A 19,487-nucleotide genomic window follows, 5' to 3' on the forward strand; every position below is an offset into this window, starting at 1 on the left:
CAACTAAGCCCGTGTGCCACAACTGCTGAGCCCACAAGCCACAACTACTGAAGCCCACGCGCCTAGAGCCTGTGCTCCGCAACAAAAGAAGCCACCGCAATGAGAAGCCCACGCACTGCAACAAAGAGGAGCCCCCGCTCACTGCAACTAGAGAAAGCCTGCATGCAGCAAAGAAGACCCAATGCAGCCAAAAATTAATTAATTTAAAAAATAAGAATCAACAACAATAAACGAGTTACCCTTCAATTTGAATAAAAATATAGTTTTTATAAAGTACTGGCTGTTTAAAAGACTTCTAAAATGTATTGACTTTATACATTGTCCTATAACTGAAATGATAATCCACTGGCCCCTGATTTCTGTTACAAAGCTATGATTTCATTTTAGAAAATCATCAGCATAATGTGAAAATTGTACATAACCAAACTGATTTTATTTTCATTTTGCTTCAAACGTTGCATCTGAGGTTAAGGTTTGCATTTCTTCTAGTTACTGCTTTGCAACTTTGTAACACCTTGTGGCTAGAAGCAAAACTACTTAGACCTGGCAGCATTCTTAATAATTCTCTACACTTCTCTATATATTCAGACACTAGAACAAATCTGACATTCTTATAGGAAATTTTATCATATCCTTTCAAAATACGTGTATTGTTTGCCAAAGGCTCAGTGAGAATACATCTGTATGTTAGAGCTGTCATCATACTTCTAAAAGAAACTACTTTTAAATAAAACGGTTAATGTATACAGCTACCCAACTTTGCTTTGACCTTGAAAAAGAAAGAATGCTAACCTCCAAACAATTAGTAAATAGTCATCAACACCTGCTGTGTAGAAGTCAGAACTACAAAGAATATAAACGATCAGAAGACAAAGTTTCTTCCTCCAAAAAGCCAAGTCCTACAAGAAATTAAAACACAAACACGCGGGAAATGTAGCCTGGCTCCACTCATCCCCATAAACTAACTGTGCTCCCCCATGTCAGTCCCTCGGAGCTGACTCCTTCCTGAAGCAAACACTGTTTCACCCTTGCCCAAGTACAGCAGAACCGGGGATGGGTTGGGGGAGGGGAGGAAGGGAGGCTGGTCTAAGAAATATGGTAGCCAGGGCTTTTAAGTTTTATGTCATCAAGTTAAAGAATCAACACAATTTGCAGAAATGCCTGAAATAAGCTGATTAGATATAATACAACCACCTCAACTTTTTACCAACCTTTGAACATATGAAACAGCAACGACATTCTTAAAGATATTGTCCGCTATGTGCCAAGTTATGTGTAAAATAATTAAGGACATCAACTCTGGAGTCAGACTGTCTGGGTTCAAATCCTGGATGTACCCCTTAACACTGAGTGTTCCTGAGGCCTTGGGCAAGGCACTCAAACTCTTCTTCAGCTTCCACATCTGCAAAATGAAGACGGTAAGCGCACCCACCTCAAAGAACTGCCATGAAGATTAACAGGCGATAATCCATGGAAAGTGATTAGCACAGTGCTGGGCACACTGTAACTCTGAGAAACGCTACATGTTATGATTATTAGTGATCATGACTGTAGTAATAAAAACAATGTTAACACAGTAAAAGGGTACTGGACAGAAAACTGAGGACTTAGTTGGACAGATGGAAGACAATCTCTCTGAGCCCTGGTTTCCCTGTTTTAGTGGGGATGACAACAGGACCTGTCTCTCTGAGTTGTACGTCACGTGAATAAGATGCTAAGGAACATATAACATACTCCTCGGCACAGTGCCTGGCATATATCTGCTCAACACACGACGTGTTTTTTATAAGTATTTGGGCGTCAATAAGTGCATAACTAAATAAACTATTTAAATGCTACAAAGGAAATAAACACGTGCTGTGTTTACTGAGCAGGGAAGATGGGAAGGTCCTACTTTAAAGATGGGTGGACAGGGAACGCCTCTCTGAAGTGACATGATCCAAGACTAAAGAACAAGAAAGATTTGGACGTGAGAAAAGCCTAGGGAAAGAGCCAGAGTGAAAGCTTGATGAGGGATTTTTGTCAACCCTGTTGATCACTATATTCCCCAGGCCGTAGGCACATAGTAGGTACTCAGTAACAATGTGTAGAATAAATGAATAAAGAATATTTCTGGCAGAGGGCACAACAAACTTAAAGGCCCTCGGGTAAGGAGCAGCCTGGCGAGTCCAAACAGAACAGAGGGAGGCTAGCCAGACTGCAGGGCAGGACGTGGACATGGGGAGGCTGGAGTGTAGTGGGCGGGTGCTGTGGGATAAGGTCGGTGAGGTAGGAGGGGCGGATGACACGGGACCCTGTCAACCGCAGTTTAAACTCTGGATTTTACTCTTCTTTCAAAGAGGTGTCACTGAAGGCTTTTAGCAGAGAGTGGTATGATCTGATTTGTTTCTTTAAAATATCACTCTGGCTGTTGTGAAGAGAAGATATTTTAGAGAAGCAAGAATGGAATCAGAGAGACCATTGGAGAGGCCAACGTGGCAACTCAAGCAAGAGATGAGTTAGAGGCTTCAATCAGAACAGTGGACTCTTCTGGGGACTTTCCTGGTGGCACAAGAGATGAGTTAGAGGCTTCAATCAGAACAGTGGACTCTTCTGGGGACTTTCCTGGTGGCACAGTGGTTAAGAATCCGCCTGCCAATGCAGGGGACACGGGTTCGAGCCCTGGTCCGGGAAGATCCCACATGCTGCAGAGCAGCTAAGCCCGAGCGCCACAACTACTGAGCCTGTGCTCTAGCCCGCGAGCCACCACTACTGAAGCCCACACGCCTAGAGCCCGTGCTCCGCAGCAAGAGAAACCCCCTCAATGAAAAGTCCGCGCACCGCAACGAAGAGTAGCCCCGGCTCTCCGCAACTACAGAATGCCCGCACGCAGCAAAAAAGACCCAACGCAGCCCAAAATGAATAATAACATAAAAATAAATGTAAAAAAAAAAAGAACAGTGGACTGTTCTGATGGGCTGGATGATGAGGGAAAGAGAGAACTGTGGAGTCATTCTTAAGTTTCTACTTTAGCAAGCAACAGACATGTGTTCTACTTACGGAGAAGGAGACACCTGGGAAGGAACAGGTTGGGGAGAAGGGGAATAAAAACCAAGTGTTCTGTTCTGAGCTGGTTCCCCTGAGACACCCTGAGTAAGGGTGTCACCTAGGAAGTTGGTCATGTGAGGCTGTAACTCAGAGCAAGTGGTCCACGACAGAGCTTTAAACGTGCAAGTCAGCCATATACACAGGGTATTCAAAGCCAAGGGACAACATGAAATAATAAGCTTTGGTTATTTGTCAGATAAGAGAACCATGTAATCTATCGTGTTTCTCTTCTTGTTGGGCTACTAGAAAAGTTCCAAACTCAATATAAATCTTAAAGGAAAATGATCTTCTCAGAGGTTCTGGATATGATGATCTACCCCTTTTGCTTCCCCTCCTCTTTATGGTGTTTAGTCTTCTTCCATCTAAATCTTTTTTGTAAGCATATGTACTATTAAAAAAAAAAAGAAAACATAAGAAATGAGGTAGTGAAATGACATGATTTGGGGAGTCGGAGGGGCTGGCTCCCACAGTGCCTTGGGTGGTCTTCAATTACAGACATGTTACCTTGGAGTTATCTGTGGGTATGTGCTTCTCTGATAGAGTAAAAACTCCTCAAGGGCATCAGCTACATCTTATTCATCTTTGAACTGCTGTGAAATGAAACAGTGTCTAACTCACAGCAGGCAGGCAATACATGTACACTAACGGCCTCTGTCACTTTTCTATAAATAGAAGGGGTTCAGGCCTTATCAGAATGTGGTAAAGCTCAGTTCTAAGATGTTTTAAATGCAATACAGTACACGAATAAATACCAATCAGCCATACAGACAAATGTTGGCTATAAGGGTAAACCTTCAGGGTCTGGATTGGAAGACTTCAAGCACGAGAAAAAAACTGAGCTGGCTTTAAAAGATGCATAGCATTTGATCCGTGAAAGCCCACTGCAGAAGGAAGCCAAAGAAAAGGGGCAGTAAGGAGGCTATTCTGGTTGGAAGGAAAGGAAGGAAAGGAGGGAAAGCAAAAAAAAAAAAGTGTAAGGGGAAGGGAGATGGAAAAAAACAGTTAAGGACACAGTATGGACATCCCTGAGTGCCAACAACTTCATGCTTTAGAGTTTTAGAAAGTTATACATTTCTGGGAACTTCAAAGAGATGTTTAAGGAAGATCACACAAATTCAATGTGTAGAACAGATGAGTGTTAACTAAGTCCAGGCATAAGTTAGTAAGAATCTGATTTTAAAAAAAAAAGGAGGCCACAGGTTTCAAAAAGTCAGAGTGAACACAACTTGGTGAGTGATAGAGAAAAAGAGGATCAGATTTAACCTGGGATTTGAGACCAAAGGGGTCAGGAGAATAGTAGTATGATTAACAGAAATCAGGGAGACAGCAGGAGGAAGTGATTTTAGAAGGTGATACCATCGATTTTAGGCAGAATAAGTTTAAGATGATAGTGGCCACCCCCTACCTCCAGATTCCCACTCCTTATAGCACAATGTGCACACAATCTGCCGAAGTCCTTGCTGAGAAAATTTTTTCTTAGCAGTATATCCACATAAACATAATAGAGAAACCCTTCCATATAATACAGTGTCTCTACGGTTGCAGAAGAAAATGTAAATGGATAAACTCATAAATAAAAGACATGCCAAAAATTGTCCACTTTTACAAAGCACTGTGGTTTCACATTTGGATGTTTAAAAAAAACCAACACACTATTATACGAAAAGATGCTCAATATTATTTAGTCCTGAGAGAACTGCAAATTAAAACCACAATGAGATACCAGTACACAACTATCAGAATGGGTAAAGTTTTATTTAATCTAATAATAACAAACAATGACATGGATGCAGAGCAACTGGAACTCTCACACATTGCTGGAAAATGGGACAGCCACCTTGGAAAACACTGTGACAGTTTCTTATAAATTAAACTTATATTTTCCCTATGACCCAGCAATCCCATTCCTAGGTACTTACCCAAGAGAAACAAAACCATATATCCATTCAAATACCCACGTACAAATATTTGTAGCAGCTTCATCCATAATCATCAACAACTCGAACGTGTATCAACTAGTAACTGGCTAAACAAATTATAGTACGTGTACACAATGAAATGCTACTCAGCACCACTAAGGAGCAAACTACTGGTACGGGATAAAACAGGAATGAATCTCTTCTTTCATATTAAATGCAAGAAGCCAGGAACAAAATACTACACAGTGTGTGATTCTATTTATATGATATTCTGGAAAAGGGTGATGATATTACATTTTGTTTAGGGTGGTAGTCATATTTTTCAAAACCTGTAAAAATGTACACTTAAGAGGAGTTTTCCTGTATGAAGATTATTCCTCAATAAATCCGACAAAAAAAAAAAAAAAAACTATGGCATCTTAACATTGGCTCAAAGAAAAGTATTAAAGCTCAACATTGTTATCTATGATTACTCTGAAAAATTCTAGACATACATACATTCATTCATTTATTTATGGCTGCACTGGGTCTTTGTTGCTGTGCGCGGGCTTTCTCTAGTTGCGGCGAGCGGGGGCTACTCTTCGTCATGGTGCGAGGGCTTCTCGTTGTAGTGGCTTCTCTTGTTGCGGAGCACAGGCTCTAGGCACGTGGGTTCAGTAGTTGTGGCTCGCGGGCTCTAGAGCGCAGGCTCAGTAGTTGTGGCGCACGGGCTGAGCTGCTCCGCAGCACGTGGGATCTTCCCAGACCAGGGCTCGAACCCGTGTCCCCTGCATTGGCAGGCGGATTCTTAACCACTGCGCCACCAAGGAAGCCTAGACATTTCTTAACTAGCTAGCATACTGCAAATGTCCTGAATACTGCAAAGAAACAAACCCCATGCTTTTTCCCTCTTTGGGCCTCAAAACATTCCTGTGCAGAAACTGGGCCTAAGTATCTTAGATACAGTGCAGAAGCCACGTGAATGCTGCTTATTGAGACACTAATAAAGTGAGTCTTGTTTGCTGGACAGCTGTTGCTCCATTGTCTTTTGTCATACACAAAAATAGAGAGGTGTTATGCTTATGGAATGTGACCTTCTCATTGGAGAGCTGTTACATCACACCCGGAAACACTGCCAGAGAAATCCATTTTCACCGTGTGCCACACGGAAAACAGTAAAGACAAAAACAAACAAACAACCATGAAAGGTCCCAAAATCTGCATTAAATGAACTGTACAGATCATTTATAAGAAGTATTTCTCAATACTGCTGAGTTTATTTTTATGAATCATGTTTTGTCTCATTTTATTATCCTTAGTGTGTAACTTCAACAGAATATTTTTCAGAGTCCAAGTGACTGTTATTCTTCCAAAGACATTTTCTTTGAGCGCTCCATGATGACTAACGCTATACAATTATGAGAGTAATTCCTTTATTTTTTGTATTATCAAATGCCTACCTCGGTACTTTGCCATTTTACAGTTGATGGCATTTATAAACCATTTTCATTTGAACAAGGGTTTTCAGATTCTTTTGATCACTATCCACAGTGAGAAATACATTTCACATTGCGACCCAGTACACAGACCCATGTATATATGTACACGCAACACTGAAGTTTGACAAAGCAAGGCTTAACCTTACCTCATAAGATGCTATTATTTTCCCTTTTGTTGTTGTCTTTAAAATGCTGGCAAACACCACATAATTCATACCGTGAGCCGCAATTTTTGAAATCATTGCACCAGGAGATGAAAAACAAATACAATGTCTGCATGTTTTGAACATGTTTTGAACAAAGGCTTTCAAATTTTCATTTAATTGTTTGTTTTTAAACATATGAGTCCAAGGCTGACTCACAACTCCCCACACTCTGCTCCTTCTCACTGAGGCCTGGTGAGCAGGAAAGACAGAAGGGGCCTTCAGAAACCAAGCCCCTCCCCACTCCCACCCACCATTAGATGTGGGCTGGAAGGTCTTGGCCTTCTAGGCCTACAAATACTCAGAGCCTTGCTTTCCTTCCTTTTCCATTTACCCTCACTGTTATTCCTTAACCTCTACACACACACACACACACACACACACACACACACACAGAGCGAAGTGAAATAAAATTCAAGTGGGTGGAAAAAGAGTTACAATACAGAGGAAAGCAAAGTTTTTCCTAAACATCTCAGGATGTCAGTTATGCCTGCTCTGCTTATTTCCCAGACCACAGACACCTAAACAAGTTTAAATCACTGAACTGGCATGTAAATCCCACTCACAAAATATTTCCAACTCCTAATAGTTTTGAGTTTTTAAACCGCTACTCAATATTATATTCTACTATTCCACACCGGAACTACTGGGTATTAATGATCATAAGATAATTAGAGAGAAGTTTTATATGAAGATTGGAAAACTTACTTTTAAGGACTCCCACAGGGGAAACTGGACCAATGAGAAAGGAATCTGAAGAGAAAAAAAAAAAAAAAAATCAAATTAGGCAGGAAAGATCAGTTTGCTTAGTATGACTATATGAACCTATAATTATTATTCAGAAACATTATTTCATTTTAACTTTATGTACATAATAAAGCTACCATTAAATTTGTAAGTACAGGATGCATAGTTTTTAGAAACAGAGTTAAACGGTAACTGCCTGTAAAATCTACTAAGTTTTCGAGCCCAAGGGACATAAAATGATGCCCTCTTGAAACTGAAAGAGAAGCTCAATATGAAGAGTGTCAGGCTGCTTAAAGAAATAGGAAAATAAGTATTTTCCATCACAGGTAATGAAGACTTTAAAGATGTGACATTTTCCCGCTTAAGAGTTTGAGCTGTCTGCTGCTCAGCGGGCCACGTGTCAGGGTTGAAAAGAGAAGCAGGGAGAGGGAGAAAGAGTGGGGGAGGGGGGAGCACAGGAAGGGGGTAGTGGAGGAAAGGAGGGGAAGGGGAAGAAAGGAGAAAGGGAAGAGCGGAAAAGGGGAGGAGGGGAGAGAGAAGGAAAGGAGAGGGAGAGAGGGGAGGGAGAGGAGTGAGGAAGGACAGAGGGGCCAAGGCAGGTGGATGGGAGGAGAGAAAGAAGAGGAAGCAGACAGAGCCACTTGCAGGAGGAAGCTGAGAAGCAAGGTCTGGGGACAGAACACGGGCGTGGGAAGGAAGGAAGGGCTTCTCAATGTGGAGGAGTGAGGGCTCTAAACAGTTGGGCCTGACAGCCTCATTTAGTCTCAAGCTTGGTCAGGGAGAAGAGTCATCTCTAGCAGTGAAGACAATCAGCATACTTAGACTAAGGATTTACAATTAGCTGTACAGCAATAAGCTAGAATTGTTACCAAGCACCTTTCACATGCCAGGCACTGTGCCAGTCAGCACTTCATAGCTTTTATTTCACCGAATCCTCACAACAACCCTTTAAGATGGGTATTATTACCATCCCCATTTTACAGATCAAGAAATGGAGGTTCAGAGATGCTGTTTAACTTGCCTAAAGCACACAGGAAGTAAAAAGCCCAGACAATCTGACTACAGGCCCCTGTCTGACTACTACTCTACCTAAAAGACATCTTATTGGATTTGCCTGCATATAAATTCACCCCCAGTATAATCTATGTGCTTTTAATTAAACTTTCTAAAATTCTAAAATAGAACCCCACCCTCCATATTTCCTAAAATAAAAATACCTAAACTCCAGGGGACCCTACCCACTAGCCTAGGTAATAATATCCACACGCTATCCACTGGGCCTACGTAAGGGATGATACTGCTCAAGCAGGTTGTGGCCCCAGTATAGTTGCTCTGTATCCAGTTCAGTTGTAAGTGAAAAGTAAATGTGGACTTTGATCAAAAACAATATGCATAGGGGTATGTGAGTATAAGTGAGAGTGTGTGTGTGTGTGTGTGTGTGTGTGTGTGTCAGAGACCACAATGTAGAAAGGATTAATGGGTATTTACCTTCCCATGAATTAAGAGCACTAAATTACTTCCAAAATATTTATAGTTAACCAGAAATTAAGAGTCTAGCATCATGTGTCTTATTCTGCTGGAAGAAATGATGGTCCTGGGCTTGACAGTGGTCACAAAAAGAAAAATCTGACTTCCATTCAGGCAGGAAATGGCAGTGAGAGAGGAAAAAAAAAAAAATCAATGTCAATAAACTAGTATAAGTTGACAAACTAAAATCTCATGGAATATTGTCATCTTCATAAATAAGCAAGCGCCCCATCCTGTACATCAAAGTTCCACAATAGGAGACAAACTTAGTTGAGCTTTTTTATCACCAAAACATGAAAGCATCTGACACTATCCATTCTGACACTAAAATGCTGTATTTTCAATTAAATTATCAAAACCCAAAAGATGGACTGTAGTTTTCATTTCTTTTTTTGGCTGCGCTGCATGCGTGTGGGATATTAGTTCCCCAACCAGGGATCAAACCTGGGACCCCTGCAGTGGAAGTCATGAGTCCTAACCACTGGACCACCATTTTTTTCAATTTATAAGGTGTAATAAAATACCAAAGAGGACTAACAGTGGGATTAGAGATGACTTTAATTTTCTTTGTACTGTCTCCGCCCAACTGTAAATATGTCACATTTTAACAAGAATGTAAATACTTCACATTTTTTTAACATCTTTATTGGAGTAATTGCTTTACATTGCTGTGTTAATTTCTGCTGTATAACAAAGTGAATCAGCTATACGTATACTTATATCCCCATATCCCCTCCCTCTTGCGTGTCCCTCCCACCCTCCCTATCCCACTCCTCTAGATGGTCACAAAGCACCGAGCTGACCTCCCTGTGCTATGCGGCTGCTTCCCACTAGCTATCTATTTTATAATTGGTAGTGTATATAAGTCCATGCCACTCTCTCACTTCGTCCCAGCTTACCCTTCCCCTGCCCCGTGTCCTTAAGTCCATTCTCTACATCTGTGTCTTTATTCCTGTCCTGCCCCTAGGTTCTTCAGAACAATTTTTTTTTTTTTAGATTCCATATATGTGTGTTAGCATACAATATTTTTCTATTTCTGACTTACTTCACTCTGTATGACAGACTCTAGGTCCATCTACCTCACTACAAATAACTCAATTTCATTTCTTTTTATGGTTGAGTAATATTCCATTGTATGCCACATCTTCTTTATCCATTCATCTCTCGATGGACACTTAGGTTGCTTCCATGTCCTGGCTATTGTAAACAGTGCTGCAATGAACATTGTGGTGCGTGACTCTTTTTTTTGCGGTACGCAGGCCTCTCACTGCTGTGGCCTCTCCCGTTGCGGAGCACAGGCTCCAGACGCGCAGGCTCAGCGGCCATGGCTCACAGGCCCAGCCACTCCGTGGCATGTGGGATCTTCCCGGACCGGGGCACGAACTCGTGTCCCCTGCACTGGCAGGAGGACTCTCAACCACTGCACCACCAGGGGAGCCCGCGTGACTCTTTTTGAATTATGGTTTTCTCAGGGTATATGCCAGGTAGTGGGATTGCTGGGTCATATGGTAGTTCTATCTTTAGTTTTTTAAGGAACCTCCATACTGTTTTCCATATGGCTGTATCAATTTACATTCCCACCAAAAGTGCAAGAGGGTTCCCTCTTCTCTACACCCTTTCCAGCATTTTTTGCTTGTAGATTTTTTGATGATGGCCATTCTGACCAGTGTGAGGTGATATCACACTGTAGTGGGTTTTTTTGGGGTTTTTTTGTGGTATGCAGGTCTCTCACTGTTGTGGCCTCTCCCGCTGTGGAGCACAGGCTCCGGACACGCAGGCCCAGCGACCACGGCCCACGGGACCAGCCACTCCACGGCATGTGGGATCCTCCCGGACTGGGGCACAAACCCACGTCCCCTGCATCGGAAGGCGGACCCTCAACCACTGCGCCACCAGGGAAGCCCTCTCACTGTAGTTTTGATTTGCATTTCTCTACTGATTAGTGGTGTTGAGCATCCTTTCATGTGTTTGCTGGCAATCTGTATATCTTCTTTGAAGAAAGGTCTATTTAGGTCTTCTGCCCATTTTTGGATTGGGTTGTTTGTTTTTTTGTTACTGAGCTGCATGAGTTGACTGTATATTTTGGAGATTAATCCTTTGTCGGTTGCTTCGTTTGCAAATATTTTCTCCCATTCAGAGGGTTGTCTTTTGGTCTTGTTTATGGTTTCCTTCGCTGTGCAAAAGCTTTGAAGTTTCATTAGGTCCCATTTGTTTATTTTTGTGTTTATTTCCATTTCCCTAGGAGGTGGGTCAAAAGGATCTTGCTGTGATGTATGTCACAGAGTGTTCTGCCTATGTGTTCCTCTAAGAGTTTTATAGTGTCTGGCCTTACATTTAGGTCCTTAATCCATTCGGAGTTTATTTTTATGTATGGTATTAGGGAGTGTTCTAATTTCATTCTGTTACATGTAGGTGTCCAGTTTTCCCAGCACCACTTACTGAAGAGGCTGCCTTTTCTCCATTGTATATTCTTGCCTCCTTTATCAAAGATAAGGTGACCATAGGTGCGTGGGTTTCTCTCTGCGCTTTCTATCTTATCGATCTATATTTCTGTTTTTGTGCCAGTACCATACTGTCTTGATTACTGTAGCTTTGTAGTATAGTCTGACGTCAGGGAGCCTGATTCCTCCAGCTCCATTTTTCTTTCTCAAGATTGCTTTGGCTATTCAGGGTCTTTCATGTTTCCATACAAATTGTGCCATTTTTTGTTCTAGTTCTGTGAAAAATGCCATTGGTAGTTTGATAGGGATCACATTGAATCTGTAGATTGCTTTGACTAGTATAGTCATTTTCACAATGTTAATTCTTCCAATCCAAGAACATGGTATATTTCTCCATCTGTTTGTGTCATCTTTAATTTCTTTCATCAGTGTCTTATAGTTTTCTGCATACAGGTCTTTTGTCTCCCTAGGTAGGTTTATTCCCAGGTATTTTATCCTTTTTGTTACAATGGTAAATGGGAGTGTTTCCTTAATTTCTCTTTCTGATTTTTCATCGTTCGTGTATAGGAATGCAAGAGATTTCTGTGCATTCATTTTGTATCCTGCTACTTTACCAAAGTCATTGATTAGCTCTTGTTGTTTTCTGGTAGCATCTTTAGCATTCTCTATGTATAGTATCATGTCACCTGCAAACAGTGACAGTTTTACTTCTTCTTTTCCGATTTGGATTCCTTTTCTTTCTTTTTCTTCTCTGATTGCTGTGACTAAAACTTCCAAAACTATGTTGAATAATAGTGGTGAGAGTGGGCAACCTTGTCTTGCTCCTGATCTTAGTGGAAATGGTTTCAGTTTTTCACCATTGAGAACAATGTTGGCTGTGGGTTTGTCATATATGGTCTTTATTATGTTGAGGTAAGTTCCCTCTATGCCTACTTTCTGGAGAGTTTTTATCATAAATGAGTACTGAATTTTGTTGCAAGCTATTTCTGCATCTACTGAGATTATCATATGGTTTTTATACTTCAATTTGTTAATATGGTGTATCACATTGATCTATTTGCATATACTGAAGAATCCTTGCATTCCTGGGATAAATCCTACTTGATCATGGTGTAATCATACCTTTTAATGTGTTGTTGGATTCTGTTTGCTAGTATTTTGTTGAGGATTTTTGCATGTATGTTCATCACTGATACTGGCCTGTAGTTTTCTTTTTTTGTGACATCTTTGTCTGGTTTTGGTATCAGGGTGATGGTGGCCTCATAGAATGAGTTTGGGACTGTTCCTCCCTTTGCTGTATTTTGGAAAAGTTTGAGAAGAATAGGTGTTAGCTCGTCTCTAAATGTCTGACAGAATTCACCTGTGAGGCCGTCTAGTCCTCGGCTTATATTTCACACTTGTAAGATGAAAAAAGGTCTTATAACTTACTGTAATAAGGCCTGTAACGTAAAACTTATTGTAACTTACTGAATGTTAGCCTTCTTCACTTCTTGATTAAAATAACCCATAAAACTGAATTGTATGTTATTGGCACTTTTTTGGTACTTAATAATACCAGATTTTGAATCCTGTAGATGGACATTTTGCCCATTTTCCTCTATTAAAAGTTATTCATTAAATTGTTCCTTCAATTTAAAGAAGTAATTTTAAAAATCACACATGTGAAATGGCCAAAACTGTTCTACTGAGTATTTATTTTTAAAAGTGAGCCGAAAGTAAATCCCAACTTCACTCTAAAACAAGATTAATTGACCGTCTCAGGTAATTAAATATTTCTGGCTTCTGGTAATGAAATATTCCTCATAAGATAAACTCCTGATGTGTAAAAATGTTTCAAACATTCTTCAAGTCAAAATCTTACTGAATGCCTTGTCATTTACAGTATGAAGACATAATGAAAGTGTGTTCCACTCATGTGACAGTAGTACTGCCAGCAAACATGGCTCCACGGCAAAAACAAATTCTTCTCCCAGCTTCTACAGAACATGGGCCAGTCAGAAGGCAAGTTCCCTCCCCATGTCTGGTTTGGAGTTTCACAACAATGATGTTTCTTCAAAACGTGGAATTTTAAACCCCATACAGATGTAAGCTGTTATTCTAAAATGTTTTATAGATGAATGAAATCAATAGCTGCAACTCAGAGGTCTTATATTCCAAAACACAACATACCCATTTTATTGCACTAAAAGTTACAAAATGGCTCACTGTTGTGACCTTCTTAATACCTCCATTTAAGATGTTTTGTTTGAATAAGGTTGTTAAGACCCAGAGCCCTAACAAGTGAGCAACAGTAAACTCAGCTACCATCAAAGAGGCAGATGTAGCGGGGAAAAAACCTGCTAAAATTCAACATGGATTCCACTAGTAATAAACATAGCAATAATTCCATACGAGAGTGCATGTGAAGATTCCATGTGAAGTAGAGAAAGTGAAAGCTGAGTGGTAAACAGGCAATGGAAGTGTTGGGCAGTACTAATGAAATAAAGAAGGTACAAAATTACATTATGAGCACGCTTTACCTATTACCAAGTGTTTGGACTAGATTATCCTTGAAGCCAATCAATGCTTATAATCCTATGATCTTAAAATAAATGCCTATAACCTTATAGTCCTTTAACAAATAATAATGTGATATATAATATAACTGAAGGGATATGAAGATATGATTTCTAAGGTATCATTTAGCTCTAGAATTCTATGGCTCAATGGACAGATCAAATTAGAATACCAATACGTTTTAAAAAATAAGACTTGATCATAAACTGCAAAGAACACAATGGATCCTACAAGTGACGCAAAGGGGAGTCTCCTTTCTGTTGCAAGACAGTGCCCGAATTTCTGTGCTTGATTTCGGGTTTTCCATTCTAGTGTTGCAAAGATAACAAAGCCAGTTCTCCTGTTAAATACTCTGTCCCTTTTTCCATCCAAGCCTAGTGGTAACCAAGGACAAGTGAATTTGAAGACCTGAAAACATTTTGCCCCAAAGTGACTACTATTCTTTAAAAAAGAAAAAGAAAAAGGTGAGACCCATTCAAATCTGGTCTGCTGCCATCTGACATACCAGGAAAGCATTCTAATAATAAATATTGATTTTTAAATTTAACAACTATAATTCATTGACATGCACTGTACATAGAGAGCAGAATGTATACCTAATAAAGGAAAGTAACCTAAAAGTAGAAAAAATTAAAAGTGACTCACTCCTCAGGTTTATAAACCATACTAAAATTCCAAAAACATCTTTCCAAAGAAAGCACTAAATGGACACAAGAGTATCAAAATAAAATAGGGAAGGAGGTGAGTGTGAGCAGTTTGATTCTCAAGTAAGATTGGATCTCAGAGACAGGAGCACTGAGAGTATCAAAACTTCTACAAAGATACAGTAAGCAAAACAGGGTGGTAGTGGCATCAACACAGACATACAGACAATGGAACAGAATGAAGAGTCCAGAAATAAATCCTTGCATATATGTTCGAATGATCTTGGACAAGAGTGCAAACACCACTCAATGGGGAAAGGACAATTTCTTCAACTAGTAGTGTTAGGAAAATGTATATTCACATGCAAAGGAATCAAGTTGGACCCTTACATTACACTATATACAAAAAATTAACTCCAAATGGATCAAAGATCTAAATGTAAGACCCCAAACCATAAAACTCTTAGAAGAGGGGAAAACCTTCATGATATTAGATTTGGCAATGATTTATTGGATATTACACCAATCCACAGGCAACAAAACTAGACAAATGGGACTACATTAAAATTTCAAACTTTGCATCAAAGGACAAAATCAACAGATTGAAAAGGTAACCTATGGAATGGGAGAAAATATTTGCAAATCATCAATCTGATAAAGAGTTAATATTCAGAATACACAAACAACTTCTACAACTCAACAGTAACAAAAAATCCTGTTTTTCAAATGGGCAAAGGATTTGAATAGACATTTCTCCAAAAAAGATATACAAATAGCCAACATGCATATGAAAAGATGCCCAACATTACTAATTATTAGGAAAATGCAAATCAAAACCAAAATGTGATATCATTCATTATGAAACTACTATGAAAGAAAGAGAGAGGGAAAGAGGAAAGGAAGGAAGGGAGGAAGGAAGGGAGGGAGGGAGGGACGGAGGGAGGAAGGAAACAAGTATGGACAAGGATGTGGAGAAACTGGAACCCCATCCTGTATTGGTGAGAATGCAAAATGGAGTAGCCACTTGGAAAACAGTACGGCAGTTCCTCAAAATATTAACAATAGAATTACCATGTGATTCAGCAATTCTACTTCTGGGTATATACACTAAAGAACTGAAAGCAAGGTCTCAGAGAGAGATTTGTACACTTATTTTCATAGTAGCATTATTCAGAACAGCCAAAAGGTGGAAGCAACCCAAGTGTCCACTTATGGATGAAAGGATACACAAAATATGGAATATACATACAACAAAATACTATTCAGCCTTAAAAAGAAGGTAATTCTGACACGTTACAGAACAGATGAACCTGGAGGACATTATGGTAAGTGAAATAAAGTCAGAAAAAGACAAATATTGAAGGATTCCACTTATATGAGGTATTTAGCATAGCTAAATTCATAGGCACACAAAGTAGAATGGTGGCTGCCAGGGGGCAGGGGAGCTGGGTTAAGATGGGAAAGGGGAGCTGTTGTTTAACGATTATTACATAAGTTTAAGAGTTTCAGGTTTGCAAAATGAAAAGTGTTTTGAAAACAACTGCACAACAATGTAAAAACACAACACAACTGAATTATACACTTCAAAATGGTTAAAATGGTATGTATTATGTGTATTTTATCACAATTTTTAAATTAAAAAAAAATTTTTTTAAGATATTGTTACTAAAAAGACAAGCCACAGAGTAAAAGAAAATATTCACAAAACACATATCTGAAAAAGGACTTCTATTCAGAATAAAGGACTTTCAAAACTCAATCATAAAAAGAAAGAAAAACAAATAACCCAATTTTTTAAATGCACAAAAGACTTGAACAAGCACTTCACAAAGAAAGTTACAAAAATCACTAATATAAGCACAAAAAAGATATTCAACATCATTAGTCATCAGGGAAGTGTTAATTAAAACATACTGAGAAAACAATCTGGTGTTTCCCCCCAAAGTTAAACATACAACTTGGCAATTCCACTCTTAGGTATACGGCCAAAACCAGGGACTCAAACAGATACCTGTACACCAATCTTCACTGCAGCATTACTGACAATACAAATAACCCAAGTGTTCATCAACAAATAAATAGATAAACAAAATGTGGTCTGTCCCTACAGTGGAATATTATTCAGTCATGAAAAGGAATGACGTTCTGATATATGTATGCTACAATATGGATGAACCCTGAAAACATCATGCTACGTGAAAAAGCCAGATACAAAAGGACAAATATTCTATGATTCCATTTACATGAAATAGCTAGAATAGGCAAACTTAGACAAAAACTAGATTAAAAGTTACGGGGCTCAGGAAAGAAGAGAGTAGGGAGTAATTGCTTTATGAGTAGAGTTTCTGTTTGCAATGATGAAAAAGTTGGGGAGTAGCTTGTACTGATGATTGCACCACATCGTCAATTACACTGCAGTGTATACCTAAAGTGGTTAAACTAACAAATTTCATGTGATATCTATTTTACCACAATTTAAAAACTGTTTTTTAAAAAACACACATTGAGGTGCCATTAAACAACCACTAAACTGGCTGAAATAAAAAAGACTGACAAAACCAAATCATCGTAAGGGTGTGGAGCAACCACAACTCTCAGATTTTGACAATGGGAACTTAAAATGGAACAATCACTTTCTAAAGGAGTTTGCTAAGTTTTTATTTGATCCAGAAATTCCACTCCTAGGTACTTATTCAAGAGCAATGACAATATATGTCCACAATAAGATCTGTACGTGAATGTCAAAGCAGCCTTAATCACAATGGTTAATGTCCATGAACAGAAGAAAAGCTACACAAATTGTGGTATATTCATACAATGGAATATTAGGAATGAAGTGGAAAGAACTACTGATACATGCTGTAACACTGATGATGCTCACACACACCAGATCAAGTAAAAGAAGCCAGACACAAAAAGGATTTATACTATAAGACTCTATAGAAAGTTCAAGGAAAAGGCAAAATTAACCTGAGTGGGCAGAGTAACTGGGATGGGATATCAGAAAACATTCTAGGGATATGGAAATATTCAATATCATATCAGGGGTGTGGATTACATGAGCATATCCATTCTTCAAAAGTGTACATCTATGATGTGTGCATTTCAACGCAGACAAATGTTATCTACAAATATACTATGAAAAATACAGTAGTAATCACAGGGAAGAGTGGGTAGAGATATAGATGAATAAAAATGACAGAATACTGATAAGTGTCAAAGCTTGGTGATGAGCACTTTGGGGTTCGTTTACCTTGTGTATGATTTAAGTTTTTCTTAAGTTAAAAAAAAAGTGTGCAAGTAAAGCACGATTATTAAAATTCATATACAGAAGCCTAGAACTAAAGGTCAAAGCGGGCTTCCTATCTCCAGTTAACCAAAGTTAAGTGACACTAATAGTTTGGGATGTAGCTTCTCATTTATCTCAACATACTTAGGTTTAGTTTTGGGATTTTCTTTCAAGTAAACGTTAGTATACACACAGTTCCAAAACTTGAAATTTTCCCTAAACAATGTCTAGTGATATTTCCATGTTGATCAATATAGATCTGTCATTTCTGACCATTGCATAGTATTTTATAACATTTAACTATCCCCTGATAGTTGACGTCCAATTTCATCCCTGATAAAACACTACTTTTGTTTAATCAATCATTCTGATACGTAGGAGATTCTAGATATATCATACAGATAGTAAATATATAATTTCTAAACATACCTAATAACAACGTGGAAGGCTAATGCCCAACATTAACCCTTCATCAGCACAATCATCCTTATAAATGCCCAGTGTTAATATTTAGGAATATCAGAGCACAAAGTTATCTTCCTTTAGGTATCATTTAATAAATCAATCAAAATGAAAATCACAGTATCACACTGGCTTTCACATATCTAGTGAATAATTCTAACACATCATTCAACATTAAATGACTCTGAGCAAATGTTCAATACTTGCATTAAGATTTAATCCTGCTTCCAGGGGTCTGTAAACAATTACTTATGCAGTAGAATTATGGTATCAAGAATTACCAATATATGTCTGACTTACAGAATATAAATATAAGGTCACAAGTATATACAAGTTGTGCCCTATCTTTAAAAAAAAAAAAAAGAACTGTTTTTGTTAGCTGGGATTCTTAAATAAAATTAGAAATACTTTTTAAAGTTTTCTATTTAATTCAAGAAAGTTAAATAAAATCTATCTTTATATAAATATACACACATACACATATACACTGATTCCTTTCCATTTATTTTCCTGGCTTCTTTAATGAACTATGGATCACCCCACAATGCTTATGATAATCATTCAGCAATTGGGACGATTCTTGCTAATGAAACCTGAATTTTCTTTTTGAGTATACAAAGCAAAGGAAGAAGTTCATTTTCAGTTCTTCACAGAATCACTTCCAACATGTAAGGCAGTGTTGATTTAAGTCTTTTAAGGAAACAGCCAAAGAGTAATTGAAGGAGGTGCCTGAGACTCAGAATTTCAAAACCAGAATTCCTGTCAAGAGGTGAGGACTCTGGCACAGGGTCAGGAAACAGATGTTCTCAGTTAGCATTTGCAGGCAACTTTAATCCCTTACAAAATATAATCAGGTTGTGCTTAAGATGTTTTTCTGCAGCTGAGAATGGCTTTAGCAAGTAGAGTTCAGCTGCTCTCCCACCTACCACTCCCTCCTTCCGTTCCAGCAGCCCAGTTAGCTCGTGACTCAGAAAGCAAAGAAAAATGAGTAACCAGTTCCTCAAGAAGTTCTACAATACAGAGTAGACTACTGAATCACCAACTGTCCTTGTTAACTAAGGCACATGCTTATTTATCCAGATTTTCCTCATTTCTGAAGCAATTTGATTTTTGGTAATAAAGACGTTCTAACTG

At 38.9% G+C, this 19,487-nt stretch overlaps 1 protein-coding gene across 1 annotated transcript in view; it reads right to left on the reverse strand.

Annotated features, from left to right (window-relative positions):
• Positions 1-19,487, reverse strand: part of SLC25A26 (solute carrier family 25 member 26) — a 143,313-nt gene that overhangs the window by 25,748 nt on the left and 98,078 nt on the right. Inside the window, exon 6 of the mRNA XM_065885387.1 lies at positions 7,396-7,440. Within this exon, the coding sequence (XP_065741459.1) occupies positions 7,396-7,440 (45 nt within the window). The remainder of the gene's footprint in view (positions 1-7,395; positions 7,441-19,487) is intronic.

Source organism: Phocoena phocoena, chromosome 10 (genome assembly GCF_963924675.1).
Source record: "Phocoena phocoena chromosome 10, mPhoPho1.1, whole genome shotgun sequence".
NCBI lineage: Eukaryota > Metazoa > Chordata > Mammalia > Artiodactyla > Phocoenidae > Phocoena > Phocoena phocoena.